The sequence below is a fragment of the Geotrypetes seraphini genome, chromosome 5 (genome assembly GCF_902459505.1).
Source record: "Geotrypetes seraphini chromosome 5, aGeoSer1.1, whole genome shotgun sequence".
Taxonomy (NCBI): domain Eukaryota; kingdom Metazoa; phylum Chordata; class Amphibia; order Gymnophiona; family Dermophiidae; genus Geotrypetes; species Geotrypetes seraphini.
This window is the reverse complement of record NC_047088.1, coordinates 77,237,235-77,255,892: the sequence shown is the minus strand read 5'-3', so window position 1 is coordinate 77,255,892 and position 18,658 is coordinate 77,237,235. Positions and strand designations below refer to the sequence as shown.

The following is an 18,658-nucleotide window of genomic DNA, read 5'->3' as shown; positions in this document are numbered from 1 at the left end:
GAATACAGCAGAGGATAGAGAGAAGTATCATTTGCTTTCCAGGTTTTTCCACACTTGCCTTCACTCTCAACTCCCTCTCACTCATTCTTTCTGCCTGTCCCCTTGGGTTTTCCCTGCTACCTATAAGGAAGGTGAAAATCTGAATGATTTCATGCTTGAAAGATCAGGGAAAGGCAATGGGTGGAGCACAGGAGAAACGTCACACTCAGGCTGTCAGTTCCTATAAGTAGCCAGAGAGACCGTGAGATCAGTTAAGTTTAGATCTGCTTTTCAAAGATTCAGCCATGCAGTCGGCAGCAAAAGAAGCCCCTGAGACATTACACTATTCCGTGGGAATCCTCTCTATAGCTGCAGGTAAGGCTGCTGTTGAGCCATTTTTCATTTGGTATTTATATTTTTGGTTCAAGTTTTAATAATGTAAATAAGAGCCTAAAACTACTGGGTTACATTATCATTCTTATATACATATGTCTAAGTTATTAGATTGAATTTCCAGTTTGTTAACATTTTAATCATTTTAAATCATGGCACGTTTATTCCTTATTGCATTTTTTTCTTCTAATAATGTTTTCTTTGCTGTGATAATTTGGTTTCAGGTTCCTTACTGCTGGCTATAAATTATTATAGTACTGCAAGTGCTATTTTTCTCATTCCCAGCACAGCACTGGGAATCCTCCTGCTCATTATAGCTGCTCTTTTGGCATATGCAGGTAAGACAGATGTTTGGCACATTTAAGCAAGAATATTTTATTTTCAATGTATTAAGAGCAAAACATTTTATCTTGAAGTCTTAAGATAACTGGAAAGAATGCTCAACAGATGCATTTACATACATTTGCATATTTTGTTTACCCTGTAAACCAAACCTTTCTGCACCTCTTTGAAGATAGGAACTGCATATATCTAGTGTAGAGGGTAACTAAGAAATGGAGCTTGTGACAGATTTGGGGGAGGATGTTTTTCACAAACTGATTATAAGCACTAATTGACTCAAAGAATTACCATATGGCATATGGATTCTAGCGATGCTTCTAAGCAAGATAGGGGTTTATGATTTTCTATTAGTTTCTGAAATCAGACCTGCTAATATTCTTAGAATTCACAGGACCCCTCATTCTATACATGATACCCAAAATTAGGTACAGAATTGGACACATTTATATATGCACATAAACGAATCGCTTAATTAGCACTCAGTTGACACTTGATAATAATTATCATTTGGCCTTAATAAGCACTGATAGGCACTAATTTGTAGTTATTCTCTAAATGGTGTACATAATTTCTCTCGCACAAAACTCCAAAGAGGGCATGGCCATAGGAGCAGCATGGGTGGGTTAGGGGCATGCCAAACATTATGTCACACTGTTATAGAACACTTCCATTTAGATACCTACTTGCCTGTTCTTAGATGTGAACATTTACCCCGGCCTCTGGCTGGTGTAAATGCTTGCGCCTAAAGTTAGGTAGAAGAAAGGGAACCTAAGCTAGTATTCCATAATGGCAAGAAAAGTCCATGTAGAGCTGCCGTTGTAGAAGTCATGCTTGGTACTCTGTATCCTGGGCCCTGATTCTCTAAATGGTGCCATTGTCGGTGGCTGCCGATCGTGTGTCCATCAGGCGACAGTGCTGTTTAGAGAATTGTATCTCTGGCAAAGGTAAGCGCTGGAAACGTAGGCCAGGGCCTACATTTCTGGTGCCTACATTTGATGAGAATTGCGCCTATGGAGGCACCTACTAGCACTTAACACCGCTTCCGGTGTTAGCCACGCCTACAGTGGCATTAGGTGCCGGTAGGCACCTCAGAGGCACAATTCTGGTACTGGTAGATGCCTGGAAATCTCTTTTAATAGAACCCTTAAATGGTATTTCCCTCTTAACTAACACTGGTAGCATGCCTATCAGCACTGGTAAGGTGCCTACCAACACTGGTAGGGTGCCTAAAGCTGGTAGGGTGCCTACCCACACCAAAGTTAAGGTGCCATATATAGAATATAGGCCCTGGTGCCTAACTTAAGGTGCCCTTTACTGAGTCTATCCTACGGAGTACTCATAAATATGGAAATTGTCCTCTACCAGTTTGTTACATCCAGAGGCCCTGGCTGCCCATTGCTCCCTGGCCATTATGCAATCCTGGAGATGTCCTTGAAATGAGGTCTTTAATCTTAATGCTAGAGAATATTGAATCTGTTTATTCATTATCCATAAATCAAATGAAAGACTGTATTCAATGACCATCTTCAGCCTGGTACAATAAACTTTATTCCTTTCATTGTTTCCTTTCTTGTACAGGAATTCGGAAGAGTCAAGAAAATTTCTCACTGTTTGTGTCTCTTTGCCTGACCATCTCAGCACTATGGTGTAGCTTTGGAGTGATTCATATCCTTTTAGGCCAAGGGGTGCTAAATAATGCCACTGATTTGCCTAACGCAATGGTTCCTGGACTGGCAGCTTTTACGCTGGGGCTGTTAATCATTGCAGCTATAGGGATTCTTGAAAAGGAAGCTATCCTTTCTATTATAGCTTTTTCCATTTCTCTCTCCACTGCCCACACGATAGCCATGTTTTATAATAGAAGCTTTGGTTCTTCCGCTGTTGCATGCAATTTTCTGATAGTCTGTACTGTGAGTGCTTACTTTGGGGTAGCTAGGCTTCTCTCTTTTCTTAGTAAGAAGCACATCATTCTCCCTGGCACAGATTTATCCAGACATAAAGTCAAAGACCAGGCTCAAGTCAAAGGAACTGGTAAAAATGACTTTATTGTAATTGGTCTAATCTTGAACATGGTATCTGCTAGTGTCTTTGGCTGCAAACTCTTAGGTGTAACTAACAATCTCTTTGTTGGTCAAGTGCCATGGCTGTGGGCTGCTGGAATATACCAGACTGGGGTCTGCATTTTGTCTTATCGCTGTTTTGATATGTTAATGGCTACATTTTTTGGCTTCACTTCCATACTGAGGTTTGCTGAAGGTTATTCCCTCTTACTGCAAATATGGCAATCTGCTGAACCAGTTTTCCCTGTCCCTTTTCTGGTAGTATTTGCAATTTTATTTTTTATTTTGGCAATGTTTTTGACTTGCAGAAGTCTCTCTGAAGGCCTCTATTTGCTCTTTTTCGTGGCTTACTGCATTGCTGTGGCCTGCCACCCCAGTGGGTTTTTCCACGGTGGATCACAAGGCATAAATGTGGCTATATTTGTGGTTTCTGCTTTTATGGTACTGGTTTATCTTTACAACAATAAAGCACTTTCAAAAATTCCCACAGGAAAAGACTTAGTTAAGAATTTGCTCTCTCACACTAGTTTTTTAAAATTGCGTGAAGAAAAAGACCTTCAGGCTCCATTTCTTGGCTATTCCAAATATGCAGATGCAGAGGTGCTTGGCCATGCTTGCAACGTCCTTGCAGCATTTGCCATTACCATGACAGGGGACTCAAATGCACCACTTACCGCTGTAATTCTTCCATGGGTTGTCATAGCTGGAGGACTTTTCCAACTTATTTGTGGCTCAGTTGCCTTTTCTCGTGGCAAGACATTGGAAAGCAGTGTCAATATTCTCTATGGGATGATGTGGACCATCTGGGGTTTTACTCGATATGGCGGACTCTATGATTCCACTAGAGGCTTTAACGTGGCTGTGGGTATTATCTGCTTCATACTCTTTAACTGTTTCATTGTCTTCTGTACTTTGTTTTTAAACAAAGCTTGGTTCGTTTATTCTCTCACCTTTAAACTCATTCTCATTAGCTTCCTATTGGATGCAGTGAATGTTCTCCCAGTTGGGTATGACATTGCAGCATCCATCATTTTTGGTCTGGTGAGCTTCTACTGCTTCCTCTCTGCTCTGTTCAACAGCACTTTTGAAAGTTGCCAGCTCCCAGTTGGCACCCCCTTAGTACAACTTAGTGGCTTTGCAGGTGGAAACTCCAAGTGTCCTCACCTCCAATCCAGGAGAGCCACCTCTGTCAAGAAAATTGCAGGTATGAATACACTGTGAAAGGAAGAAGTAGGCATAATAATGGTTGATTTTTTTTTTAAAAAAGCATAGAAATTGAAAGTCATCTAAACGGCAGCCAAAATGTAGATAATATAGCAATGAATTACATCTATATATAAATAATGTTTTAGGGCTAGATATCAAAAAAGGAATTAATCAAATAACAACAGTCATTATCCATCTAATTCTCTTAGACTGTGGATATCCAATGGCAGCATTTGGAGAGTGTCACAGAATATCCTTACAGATACTTTGACATTTTCCCTAAGAGGGTGTAGATCATGGGTGGGGCATGAGGGCTTCCACACTTCCACATTTCCTTGCTAACATTTACACCTGCCTTTTACATGGCACAAATGATAGTACCTAAATGCTGGTATGCAAATGCTAATTTAATGCTCTATTCAGAGAATGACATGGTGACAGAATTTGTCTCCGTAGAAACCATCCCGTATCATTCTCTAGTGTCTATCTCAACCTCAGTCCTTCTACACCAGCATTCTTCAATGCAAGGCTTGAGGGTCAGTGGCTGTACCCATTCATACTCTGATTCTTCCCTCTCTCCTTAAAGTCTGGCACGAGGATGGTTTCCTGTGGTTAATCGTGGGGACAAGGATACATTCTATGGAATCTGGGCAACCAGATGCCATTATAGAACACTAGCTTAGTGCACAGATTTTTAGCACCTTTTAGTGCCCTATATAGAATTGTCACCTATGTGCACATAGGGTAGGGTTACCATACGACTCTAGGAAAAAGGAGTATGGATTGATACATCCAGGTTTGACTCCATTACTTTCAGTGAAAGTAAGACCCAGATGTCTCAATCTGTCCTCCTTTTTCTGGAACCATATGGTAACCCTAACATAGGGTCCAATATTCAGACCATGAGAGGCAGTCTGGCTACCTCCCGCGATCAGGGGCAAACTTGGAAATTCAATGCTGGGGCCATATCTGGCCACTGACATTGAATTTCTGGGCTAAGTTTAGCCACATGCAGCATAGCCGGTGACCAGGATATTCAGTGGGAGATAGACGGCTTAGCACTATTTAGTTGGCCAGGAGCTGTTCCCAGCCAGCTAAATACTGCTAAATATTGGACACTGTGCACTATTAATAACATTTATTCTGAAATGAAAACAGCAACAAAATAACATGAATATTTCTGGCTGCCCATCCTTACTAAATTGCCAGTCCAATCTATGCCTGGAATTTTAACTGGAGAATTTAAATCCTTTAGTTGTTCTATGTCATGGTGAATAATCAATGCTTCGATCTGGCTCATCTAATGGATTCTATTCCTTGTTTCCTATTGCAGAATTAATGATGGATGGAGGAACTTGTGGTGTCCCCACAGACACAGTGTATGTACTGGTGGCAGCTTGCAATCGCCCTGATGCCGTGGAGAAGGCATATAAGTAAGTATAGGGTTACCGGATGTCTGGGAAAACCCGGACATGTTCTCTTTTTAGAGGACTGTCCGGGTGCCCAGAAGGATTTCCAATAACCGGCAGTTTGTCCAGGGTTTGGAAGGCCCTGAGCTCAGGGCCGTGTCTGGAGGGCCTCTGTACAAGCGTGGATATCAATGTGATGATGTCACTCACATGCACATGATATCGTTGTGCCGATATTTGCACTTGTGTGAAGATCTTCCAGATGCGGCACTGAGCTTGGGGAAGGAGACTTGAGGTTTGTGTGGGGGCGGGGCAGGGAGGAGGCGTAACAGAGCGGGGCCAGGTTTCATTTTTTTAAAAAGAGGACATCTGATAACCCTAAATAAGCATAATGCGGCCATAGCCTTCCAAAAACAATAAAACAATGGCCTTTTTGCATATATGTAGCATACATCTATTTTTAAGTCTCATGCCTGTTAGGTTTGAAAGCATGAGTATAGAAGAACACAAATAAGGATGAATCTAATCTATATTGCTAGAGTAGTGCATACAAGTAAGAGGGGGACATTTAGGCCCAGCTTCTCTAAAAATTGCTGAAAGTTAGGCACCGGCAGGCACCTAGATCGCAGCTGCCGGTGCTTAACTTAATTGTTTTAATTGGTTTTAAGTGGTGTGATAATTATCTGCGCCATTAAAAACTATTTAAAAGCTCATTAAAAATTAGGCACCCTTCGGGACCGGTGCCTGGGTTCTTGGCACCCAGCAGAGCCTAGTGACATTGAAGCCAGGAAGTGGGGGTATTTAGGGGCAGTACTGTACTTCAGTATCGCTGGGCACTGCTGGCTGTGACTCTGCAAGGACCTTAGGTGTCGAAATTGTAGGCCTGCAAAATCCTGGCCTACATTTCCTGCGCCAGTATCCATGATTCTGGAAGCGGTGCCTGTCTGTGATTGAAAAGTGGCAGGCAGCAGTTTTATAGGCACCTGCTGTGGCAGGCACCACTTACAGAATCAGCCCTTAAAGTGTTAAGCCATTTAATAAGACTTCATTCTGCAAAGGGCTGCCAGTTTGCAAAAGGGCCCTTTTACAAAGTTGAGGCAAACAGTGGCCTTAATGTGCCTTTATATGGATCTTTCCCACACATTAAGGTCACTTTTTGCCATGGCCTTTTCCATTTTCAAATTGAACGGCCATGCGTTAATATTGCTATTAACAGTAGGCCATTAACAAAATTAGTGCATGAGCATTTATCACCACCTATTTTGTAGGATTCTCTAAACGGCGCCATTGTCCATGTAAGAGCATTGTGTAGAGAATCATGCCTTTGGCATGAATCATGCCTACAGAGGCACTTTACAGTGCCTAATCCCACTCCCAGCATTAGTCACCCTTACAAAGGCAATAGGTGTCATTAAAGTGCCTCCGTAGGTGAAATTTCGGTGCTGTTATTTTAGGTACCAGTAGGTGCCTTGAAATTTCTTTTAAAAGCACTTTTAACTGGCATTTTCCTCTTAACCTAGGTGCCAGCAGGGTGCCTACCGATGCTTAAGTTAAGGTGCCATTTATAGAATATGGGCCTAAGGGATCATGCACCTATTGCATATCAGTCACACTTAGGCGCCCATTACAGAATCAAGCTTACCAGTGCCTAACTTAAAACTTAGGTGCCTGTAATGTAGGCCAGGGTTTTAAAGGCCTGCATTATTGGCGCCAAAATCTTTTAGAGAATCATGCCTAGAGGTGCCTAAGTCTTTCTCCACCCATAAACATACCTACTTTGGTGTTAGGAACTGATAGGCACCATGCGATAGGCAACTATCTTTTGAAGAATCACACCTAAGAAGATAAGTGCCTATCTCCCAATTAAATTTTATTTCTCTTCAATTATGAGCTTGTTAAAGCTCATTATTGAAGCCAAATTACTAATTAAGTTAGATGCTTAACTTTAGGTGCCTTTTATAGAATTTCTCTGTTAGTCTTTTTCTGCTTCATCATTAATGGAGCTAATTTTCAAAATGTCTAACTAGCTAATTTCAGCAGTTAGCTGGGTTCCAGTTAAAACCTGGCTGGTCAAATTTTTGGTTCAGCTAAAAGTTCCTCTAAAGAAGACAGTTTAAACTTACATCAAGTTGTAAAGTAAACTGGTTATTTTGAAAATTGATTCTTGTGCTTCTATATAATTACATACTGTGTCCAGAAGAATCTGAATATGACAAAAAGGAACTTTCATTACACATAATAAAGACGATGCAACTTATTTTTGTATTTATTAATTTGGTTAATATTCTTACTAGAACAAAATTGCAAGCTGAAGAACGTCCTATGTCTCTGTGGATCTCCAGCCTGAAGCAGTTGGAGCCAGCAAAGCATTTGTTCAGTCCTCTGCTTTGGGACTTCATGCAAGAGGCTTGGCCATCTTCCATCAGTCTGGTGATTCCAAGAGGTGAGGCCAAAGGTCTCTTGTCTCGTATGCAGCTCTTTACATCAGGACTTCCCAAACAGATCTCTCAGCCAGCTTGATTTTCATCAGAGCCCTAATGAATATGCATGAGATAAATTAGCACATACAGAGTAATTTTATAATAGGCTAATCATGTTTAGGTACCTATTGCAAGTCTATATTATCAAATGCTTTAAAAAATACCAGCACAAAAGTGACCAAACTTATAGCTAAATGTGGCTATGTACATTTACACCTGTTCAACGGTAAGGGCCTGATTTTGGAAATGGCATCTGCTGCAGCAGGTGCTTTCAAAATAGACACTACGTCAATCACTGGTAGGCGCTGTGTCCAGAATTGCTTTTTTTCTTCTTCTACAGACACCTTAAATGTAGGCCAGCATTTTACAGGCCTACATTTAAGGTGTCTGACTCACACCTATGAGAAGAGCCTAGGCATGCCTTCGAACGCTTAAGACCACTTCCAGTGTAAACCACACCTATGCTGGCCTTAGGCATCCATAGGCGTGCCTAGATGTCTCCATACTCATGCAAACAATGCCTACATTGTAGGTGTCCTTCACCCCATCAATTTTTTAAAAAAGCATGCTTCCTGATTGGTCTGTTAGATGGCAGTTGGACACCTATCGATGCTTACAATCGGGATGCCGCTTTTAGAATCAAGCCCTAAATGTACATGGCTGAAGTATGCTTGCTGATGTGTACTTTATATTTCATGAATCTGCCTGTATTTCACCCAGTTTCAGGAGAGGCTCAAGGCAGTCTGCTGCCTGAGGCAAGGGATGAGATTCCCCCTCCCCCCCACTGAGCATCCCAAATGGGGGCGGGACAAGGGCTATTAGGCTTTCCGCTTTCACCCTTCTCCTCCCCAATCGGCATTTTTACCCTTCTCCCCCCGGCATCTATCTTCAATTTGTCATACAAGTTGCCGGGTGGCGGTAGCGATTCACAGAGCTACCCTGCTGCCAGTCCCATTGTCATCTCTTCACTGCAGCCCGCCCTTCTCTGTTTGCATCTAATGCAATTTATTAAAAGGGCACCTAGTTAAATATATAAATCACTAATACTGCTGTATTTATTCACTGGGCACAAAGGGGATAGCCTCATGCTACAGATTTTGCTACCTGTTGCATTGAGAAAAAATGAGTCCAAGCTGGGACTTGAACCAGCAACTTTTAACAGTCTTATTGATCATCCAACAGGTTTACCAGTAAAGAATCTTATTTTTACCAGTAGAGAATCTCCTGGAACGTATGCACAAATATTATCCAGAAATGTTTCCTACATAGGACTAATCTCCAGGCATTATACAAGATTCATCCCTATTTAAAGTGCATAGGTTTCTATTCCTACTGAATGACATTTGATTAAAAAGTGTTACCTGCCTTGCTTCCTTCTACTTCAGTTATTAGATAATCTTGAATTTTACATTAAACTGCAGCTTTAGCACAAATAGGCGCTAATATGTACTTAGGGACCCTTTTACAAAGCTGCGGTTGCGATTCTTCTGCGGCAAATGCACCGAGACCCATAGGAATTGAATGGCCTTCGGAGCATTTGCCGTGGGAGAACTGCTACCATGGCTTTGTAAAAGGGGCCCCTTGATGCAGCTTAAAATGGTGTACCATGCAAGGAAGGCATAGGTGTCTTGTAGTAACTGCCAAACCAGTGTGTGCTAACCACTCACTAAAAATATTTTAAAATTTTTTGAGGGGGGTGTCAGTGTTAGAAATTGGACATTCCTGTTCTAATCAGTTAGTGCAACTACATTTCCATGCACTAACTGGCTGTTTATTTTTGTTGTTAAAACATAGTATGTGCTACAACTTAATACACTTTAGTATAAATATCTATTTCATTGATTTCATTATAAGAGCTATTCTATTCTTGAGAAAATATTATTACACCTTACCACTCTCACCATTATGAAGCTAAATAAATTGGGCTACTCTGATTGGCCATCGCCAATACTCAGTGAAGTATTTTTTTAAATGAGTGAGTGTGGTCTTAATAACAGGTTCATGTATTTCATTCTAAAAATCATATATAAGCAAATTATTTAGAGGAAGAGGACATAAGAATAGCCATGCTGGGTCAGACCAATTGTCCATCTAGCCCAGTATCCTGTTTCCACAGTGGCCAATCCCATGACTCTAATTGTCTCAGGAGAAAATCTATAGATAAGACCAAAGGCAAAAGAGTTAAAGTCATATAGTAGGCACTATGATATTATGAAGACTCAAGTTAGCATTGTTTCCTCATTTACAGGAGAGTGGTTGGACTGTTTTGGATTAAAAGACTCTGCAAAGTACATTGGAACTCCTCAGAGCATCGCCATTCGAATCCCAGACTGTACTGTAACCACACACCTCATTGACCTGGTATGTGACTTCCTCAGTCTTTTTGCTTTCCTACCTGTCTGAAGGAGCCTCGTTTACTTCCTGGCATAGCTGTTTGTCAGAAATCTAGTCTCATTATGACTAGGGTTACCAGATTTTCCATCTGGTAAAAGAGGATGCGTGTCCCTGCCCCGTTACACCCCCAGGCTTGCCCCATTATGCCCCCAGGTCCACCCTGCTTCACCCCTAGCCTCACTCCATCCCGCCCCCCAAACCCACCCAAATCTCACCAACTTTTCAAAACCCGGACAAAGTGCTGAGTTTTGAAAGAGGAAATCCAGATGTCTGGTAACCCTAATTATAACCATGTGATATGAGCTGATCACATGATTTCCAGCTTCTACCCCAGTAGAGTCTGAGCTTAGATTTTCATGCAGAATTCACAAGCATTATTCTAGTGCCTATATTAGTCCTAGGTGGGACACCCCCCCCAAAAAAAAAAAACCCAAACAAAAAAAAAATACCTGGATTCATAGTAAGATGCTAAAGAACTAACACAGAAGGGACCTGTGTATCTTAAAAATCATACACCACAACATCTTTCAGGATGGCCCTTTCAAAAATATTACATTCTTCCAATACTCAATGCAGAGCCACCTTCAATTTTTTTGTTCTGGTATGAATCTAAAACATAAAAACAAAACAAATAAAACACCAGGCCATATGCATAGACTAGCTATCACCGACACTCCTTACCTGATTGACCATGGAATCTCATCAATTCTTCCAGTCTAAACTGGAGACTCTTCTTCTTTTACTTGTTTATGACCAGGCTTTCTTCATTAAATGACAATAGAAAATGTCATTTTAAATCTAAAACAACAAGGAAAACCTTGACATGTGCATACTGTTGCTCAGATAGTATGCACAGTTGGTTAACAGAACACGCTATTGTTCATTAAAGTGCACTATTTATCAAGAGATAAAAAATAGTGTATATTATTGTGGAACAGTGCACCCTACTGTGCGATAAAGAGCATTATTAATCTCATTACGATAAAAAACAAACAAACAACAACCCCTAAATAAAATGAAAATCCCATAAACACAGTAAGCAAAAGAGAAACCAACAGTGGTGGCCTTTGTACTTACCTTAGGTCCTATGATTCTGCCTTCTCTATGATTAGGCTTATCAGATGCCCGGATTTACCCGGACATGTCCTCTTTTTAGAGGACTGTCTGAGTGTCTGGATGGATTTAGAAAACCCAGTATTTTGTCTGTCTTTTGGATGGCCCTGGCTCAATCAGAGCTCAGGAGCCATGTCTGAAAGGCCTCCAAATATGTGCAGATGTGAGATAGCCCTGAGTTCCAAGAAGAAGAGGAGATGAGGTTGTGTGGGGGGAGGGCTGGAGGTGGAACAGGGCTGGGCTAAGGGTGGACCATGTGTCCTTTTTTTTCCCATAGAAAATATGGTAACCCTATCTGTGATTCTTTAGCCCTGCACCATGCAAAGAGCATATGGGAAGGCATGTTGTATGAAAGTTTTGTATTATAAATGCCTATAATAACACACCAGCATGGTCCCCAACAGATAACCAACTATATTATATATGATTCAGTTACAATCTCAATGTATTTTTGTCTCTTGTCAGGTTGGGCCCATTGCTGTCACATCAGCCAATCCATCAGGGGAAGCCGATACCACTCACCACAACCAAGTCTATGCCAAGCTAGGGAGAAAGGTAACTTTCAGCAATAAGTAGCACTGGCTGCTTTTAGAGAGTGAAAATAACGCAGCACCTTCTCAGGGTGTTCCCTCTATATTTTATTGCAGGTCATGCGATAACGTAACCATTAGCGTGCGGTATGAGAGTGTGTAGGGCCCGATTCTATATATGTCACCTAAAAAATCAGCGCCTAGTGTGATGCTAAGTGTGATTCTATAAAAGTTAGGCGCCCATTATAGAATCACACATAGCGTCACCTAAGCATGATTAGGTGGCGCTAAGTGTTCTGACATTTAGACACACCCTGTTTATGCCAGGGTTTTCTTGGCCTAAATCCTTGTGCCTAAGTTAGGCGCCCCACAGCAACTAACTCAAAATCAGGTGTCTAACTCAAAAACATGCCCATGATCTGCCCCTAACCATGCCTGCTTTTAACTATGTACTTTGCACTAGAGTCAAAATTCTCTGTACAATATCGGTGGCCACCGATTGCGTGTCAATCACATGATGGCACCCTTATACAGAATTGCGTCTCTGGGAAAGTTATGCACAGGAAATGTAGGCCAGGGTTTTCCAGGTCTAAATTTCTGGCACCTACCTTTATCGTGAATCACGCCTAAGTAGGTGCTTTAGGTTGCCTAATGCCACTTCTGGCATTAGCCACACCCACAGTGGTGTTAGGCGGCCTAAAGTGTTTATGGAGGTGTGATTCTGGTGCTTATTTTATAGGCACCAGTAGGCTCTTTAGCTTTACCATGGCTAAAAGGATGACCATGTAAATTATAATTATTGCCAATTAGTACCGATAATTGAGTGTTACTGTCCAATTATTTGTGCTGATTAGCTCATTGCATGCACCCAAATTTGCATGTGCAACTGAAAGCACCATATTTAGAATTCATGGGTAAGTGCTTGTCACCCTTTAATAAAAGGATCTCTATATTTGGTCCTGAGGCACCTGAAAGTTGAATGATTAGCCCAAGCTCACAAGGATTGGCAGTTTGATTTGAATCTGGCTTCCTTGGTCTCAGCCTTCTGCTCCAACAATTAGGTTACTCGTCTACTCCAAATTGCTTAATTTTAATTAGTTTATCAATGGCAATAAAAATGATATTAAAATGATACTATAAATAGTATGCTTGTATTTTTGTTAACCTGGAATCCAGATCAGGTTCTGCTGTTCAGTGATTAGAGATATCTCTGGCTCTGAACCAAATTAATAGATCTAGAAAGCTGAGAACCAGGGAACCCAGGGTTTGAGTCTTCCCTCTCCCTTTGACACTCTTTGGACCATTAATGCAAATCACCTCACTCACCATTGCCTCGGTGTAATTTAGGTGCAGCCCATTGGGCAGGGAAATAACTTGTATACCTGATAGCTACTCATGTGTACTTCAGATATGTGCAAAGTACTGCAAGTTATTAAATCTAAAATCCAAATCCAATACAGTAGACTATTTAGTGGTAGAAAGGACTTGGAAGTTTAGAATGCCTCAGGATTCTCCTCCTTCCCCCTTTGCGGCACTAGATTATACAATGCATGTCTTCTTTTTCTCTCCAGGTGGATGGAGTTCTTTGTGATGGTCCCTCTCCAGAGAATATTGCCTCTACTGTTGTGGACTGCACTAAGATTGAAAGTGGGAATGTTGGATTCTTTAGGGTTGGCATTGTCCCCAAATCACAAGTAAGCTCTTTTTTTATATATGCTATTTTCCCAATGTTGCAGAGGAAAGGAAAGGGTTAAAGGTGGGGGGTGGGTTTAAGTTTACTACTACTACTATTAATTATTTCTATAGTGCTACCAGATGCATGCAGCGCTGTAAAGAATCATGAAGGAGACAGTCCCTGCTTGAAGGAGCTTACAATCTAAACAGACAGGACAGATAAATAGGATGTCCTGGATACAGTTAGAGTGAATCTGAAGGCTAGAGCAGTGGGGAGTAGGGTTATGGATTGAAGTCTACATCAAAAAGATGGGTTTTTATATAGTAACCTCAAAGTGGTTTACAATAATCAATTACTAGGAAAGGAACTATAAATCATTAAAGGAGAGAGAAAAAGAGGGAGAGTGGGGAAAACAGGAGGGCGAGAGGGAGAAGAAAGGAAAAAGGATGGCCTAGCTAGTAACAATCCAAATTACCTGGGCTAAATTAATTTTTCTGATGCCATTCACTTAAGAATGTATCTTGGCAGTATTTTATAACAATTCAAAAATAAAAAAATTAGTACAAATGAAAATCTAAATATTTGATTGACTGTGAATACATTTATCTTAAGTGTGAATTGAACCTCTGAGGCCATTTATAAAAAAATAAATTCTAAACTTTTAAATATACTGGGTGGGGGGGGGGAGGGGACTCTAGCACTGTTCTTGAATTAACAATTTGTTTGTTGGTTACAGGTTTTGCAATTATTAGAAAAAGTGCAACAGAAACACAAGAGTGGCCACATCAATAGTGCCTTCACACATGGCGCTAGAGAACAGGAAGAGGCATCCTATCTATCGAGCACCAGCCCAGACCAAATACACACCAAGGACATTGACCAGAACCCCCCGAAATCTTACCTGAACGGAGGATTCAGTATGAGCGATGAGGAATGTGAAAAGCACTGAAACGATCATGAAGAAGAAGGAACTTACTGAAGGCAGTTATTTTGCTGGGACACTTGAAATCAGATTTCAAATATTATAATGAACCAGATAAGAAAATCCAACCATATGCTCAAGAAGATACTCCATAATATTCTAAAGATTTTGCAGAACACAGTCATAAGGGCCACACTCCTGTGTTCGAGTGTTTTATTTATAATATCTATTAGACTTATGGGTAGTTTGCTTGTTCATTTTGGGAAGGCATTTGGGCAGTGAGGGAGGGGAGACAGTTCAGCATTAGCACATGCAGGACTGAGGGGGGTGACATTGTCCCCAAGCCCACCCCAAACTACACTTATGATACAAAGGGGCCTTTTCCCTAAAGTTTAGCATATGTTAATAAACATTAGCATGCACTAAGGCCCTGATTCTATAAAAGACGACTAAAGTTAGGTGCCTAGATCTGCATGCATAACCGATCTAGGAGCCATACTTAATTATTCAATTAGGCTTAATCAGTGATGTTAGTTGAAAATCACAATTAAATAGCAATTAAAAAAAACAGATGATAGGCATCTACTTTGGTAGGCATATACAACTTCCAGGTAGATGCCTAGACCGAGTCACCTACCAGAAGGAAGACATGGTTAGGGGTAGATCTTGGGCAAGATTTGTTTATCAGCGCATAAATTGGACTTAGGCTCTGGTATTTAGGCTGAGAAAACCCTGTCATAAATAGGGGGTACCTAAGTTCAATTTAGGCGTTGCTAGGTACGATTCTATAAATGACACCTAACTCAAGATTGACAACTGCTATGCACTGCATGGCTTGGCGCCTATATTATAAGTACTGTTTATAAGATTGGGGTCTAAGTGCTACATGGTTCATAGGTATAAAATAGGATTATGCTAATTTAGCATGCACTAATGTCATTAGGCCCCCATTTAATCAAGCTGCGTAAGGGTTATTTTTTATCACAGACCACTGTGGTGAAAGCTCCAGCGCTCATAGAATTCCTATGAGCATCAGAGCTTTTACCGCAATGGTCTGCAATAAAAAACCTCCTTACACAGCTTGATAAAAGGGGACAGCGCGCGCGACTTTTCATCACGCGCTAACCCCCGCGCTAGCCTAAAAACTACCGCCTGCTCAAGAGGAGGCGGTAGCGGCTAGCGCAGCCGGCGGTTTAGCATGCGGTATTTCGTGCGTTAAACCGCTACCGCGCCTTCGTAAAAGGAGCCCTTAGTGTGTACTAAGCTGTAGTAAAAGGGCTCCTAGGCTAGCTAATATTCAGATATAATAACAGTCTATGTTGGAAATATTTGTTTGTGTTAAATCAGTATTGTGCTTGACAGTGAATGTCATTTTAGATACCTGTTTTTTTTTAAATGAGTCATTGAATTAATAACTGGCGGTATTGCAAATATGTATGTTTATTTATATATGCCTAAAGAAGGCAATGAAGAGTTTCTTCTCAAATTTGCAGCATTGTGATTATAGCTGCACCTTTATTATTTTTCTAAACACATTTTAAATTAATTTTATACCTTTTGTATTTAATTTAAATTAATTTCAAGCGTTTGCATTTAATGAATTCAAAATGGATTTGGAACAGATAGGTTTATGGTTTGAAATCTGGACTACAGTGTATTGGAACTCATTCTATAAATTTCATCTTTCCTAGCTGAATTCCTTAGCAATCCTTAGAAAATCAGCTATTTGAAAGTTTACAGTTCTATTATTGTAAATATTGTAAATGAGACTTTATTTTTATAAACTAAATTATTTATATAAATGTAAAATATATTTGGAATGCAAAACAAACTTGCTATAAAAGATCTCTAAGTTACAATATTGCATTGTTTATTAATGTATGTGTACTTTTTATATTCACAGTTTCTTTGGATTTATCTCATATGTGTTATAATAAAGTGCTACTATTATTCAGAGATCAACATACTACCTTGCAATATCTTCATTTGATTATTTCCAAGATTATTCATGTGTCTCAGTCTTTTCCTTCTCAGTTTTATTTTGCATATCTTTATAAGTTATGCAGTTCTTATTAGAGCCACACCCTATCTTTTCTTTTATATGATCTTAAGCTGCTCATGCTGCTGTTTATTTTACAAAAGAGTGTGTGATTCAAGAGAGAAACATAAGTATCAGCACCCAAATCAAGATTTATAATGCTGCTAATCAGTAAACAGGGATGGGGGAGGGGCAGTTGAGATAGTGAAAAGCATCAAATAAATAAACATTAAACATTTTAAACCAATCAATGTCCTATTCTCATAACTTGACTCAATATACTTCAACAATATATATATAACTGATCGATATAACTAAAATCAGTGGAGTCCACCATAATGCGCAGTAACTATTTGGAAAACTAAACCTATCATTAGTGAATTTGAAATATTGAAGATAAAACCATATGTTATAATTACATGGTTATCTCAATTCTGATGTTCTTAAGAATCCTATATAATAAAACCCTAGCCGCGCATGCGCATTCCTACTTTCGTATTCCGTGTTCCCTGTTCCATGTTCTATAGATCCGTGGCCGCAGGAGTGCGCATGCGCGAGTCCCCAGCCCCTACCTACACTCGCAGGACTGGCCGCCATTGCTGAACTCCCTGCTCTTCGGTAACTCAGATCTCCCGACATCTTGCCGCCCTCCTTTCCCACGGTCCCAACTCCAAACCTGCCGACTCCAGCAGCCTGCAGCATGTGCAGAGTGCTGCAGGCTGCTGGAGTCGGCAGGTTTGTCGGGACCATGGGAAGGGAAGGGAAGGAGGGGGGGCAGTGGCAACGGACTATAGAAGCTGGCTAGACTGTGAGAAGGGAAAGGGGGGAGAGGAAACGCTGCTGCTGCACAGGGAAGTGGTGTGGGGGGAGGGAATGCTGCTGTGGCTGCTGCACAGGGAAGTGGGGGGGAGATAAATGCTGCTGCATTTTTTTTTTTTTTCTTTCCTTTAGCTAGCTGGTGCGGGTGGTTGTAGGCACCGGAAAGTGAGAGGAGCAGTGTGGGAGAGGGCAGGCAAGTCGGAAGGCAGCGTGGGGCAGCGTGGGGTAGTGGCGAGAGGAAGCTCCGCCCAACCCCAGCATCACAGCAGCATCGGCAAGCCCAGACTCCCCCTTAAAAGGGAGGAAATAGCAGAGCCTGGGAAGCTTCTTTATTTTCTTTCCTTTAGCTAGCTGGTGCGGGTGGTTGTAGGCACCGGGAAGCGAGCGGAGAGGAGAGAGGAGCAGCATGGGAGAGGGCAGGCAAGTCGGAAGGTAGGCGGACAGCGTGGGGTAGCGGCGAGAGGAAGCTCCGCCCACCCCCCAGCATCACAGTAGCGTCGGCAAGCCCAGACTCCCCCTTAAAAGAGAGGAAATAGCAGAGTCTGGGAAGCTTCTTTATTTTCTTTCCTTTAGCTAGCTGGTGCGGGTGGTTGTAGGCACCGGGAAGCGAGCGGAGAGGAGAGAGGAGCAGCATGGGAGAGGGCAGGCAAGTCGGAAGGCAGGCGGACAGCGTGGGGTAGCAGCGAGAGGAAGCTCCGCCCACCCCCCAGCGTCACAGCAGCGTCGGCAAGCCCAGACTCCCCCTTAAAAGGGGGGGAGCCAACAGGCGCGCAGCCATTCGGCGCGCAGCGAAGGCGAGCGGCAAAGGTGCTCGCCTTAGCGAGAGCGCCTTTGCGAAGGAGCCTTGAGAAGGAGCCAAGAGCCTAGGCTGCCTAGCAGCTAATTTCAAACTACTAAAAAAAAAAAAATTTCTTCACTTCTCATTCTTTTCTTTTTTCTCTAATCTTTCATCTAGCTACATGCCGGGCACACTCCAACACACCGAGGAACTGTGGGTACGAGAAAAGAGAAATGGAGGCAGCAGAAGCCCAGCGAAGCTTCCCAGAATACTGCATCGAGTGTCATATGTATGACTACCTCCCCTCTGGGAGACGGGCGTACATATGCAGTCGATGTCAGGAACTGGGCAGCTTAAAGAAGGAGGTCGGGAGACTGCAGGACAAGGTCCAGGAGCTGGAGGGACTCCGCACCGTAGAGGAACCATGGGCAACTGAGGCAACAGAGGATGCCACCAGAGACAGCCACATCAATGAGCAGGTTAGAGAGCTCAAGAGATTTATCGAGGAGGCCTGCAAGAT

At 41.8% G+C, this 18,658-nt stretch overlaps 1 protein-coding gene across 1 annotated transcript; it reads left to right on the top strand.

Moving 5' to 3' along the window:
• Positions 1–271: 271 nt before the first annotated feature.
• Positions 272–15,611, top strand: LOC117361213. Its single transcript, XM_033946248.1, has 9 exons — positions 272–354; positions 597–710; positions 2,293–3,978; positions 5,314–5,413; positions 7,684–7,832; positions 10,118–10,230; positions 11,842–11,931; positions 13,478–13,600; positions 14,318–15,611. Exons 1-9 carry the CDS (start codon positions 285–287, stop codon positions 14,528–14,530), a joined length of 2,658 nt encoding a protein of 885 aa, XP_033802139.1. The 5' UTR covers positions 272–284; the 3' UTR covers positions 14,531–15,611.
• Positions 15,612–18,658: the final 3,047 nt, after the last annotated feature.

Bases quoted from the DNA above. Each gene is read 5' to 3' on its own strand.
- LOC117361213 (XM_033946248.1), top strand. From the start codon at position 285: ATGCAGTCGGCAGCAAAAGAAGCCCCTGAGACATTACACTATTCCGTG. The intron at 3,979-5,313 runs GTATGAATACAC...TTCCTATTGCAG, and splicing joins CTCTGTCAAGAAAATTGCAG to AATTAATGATGGATGGAGGA. The intron at 13,601-14,317 runs GTAAGCTCTTTT...TGTTGGTTACAG, and splicing joins GCATTGTCCCCAAATCACAA to GTTTTGCAATTATTAGAAAA.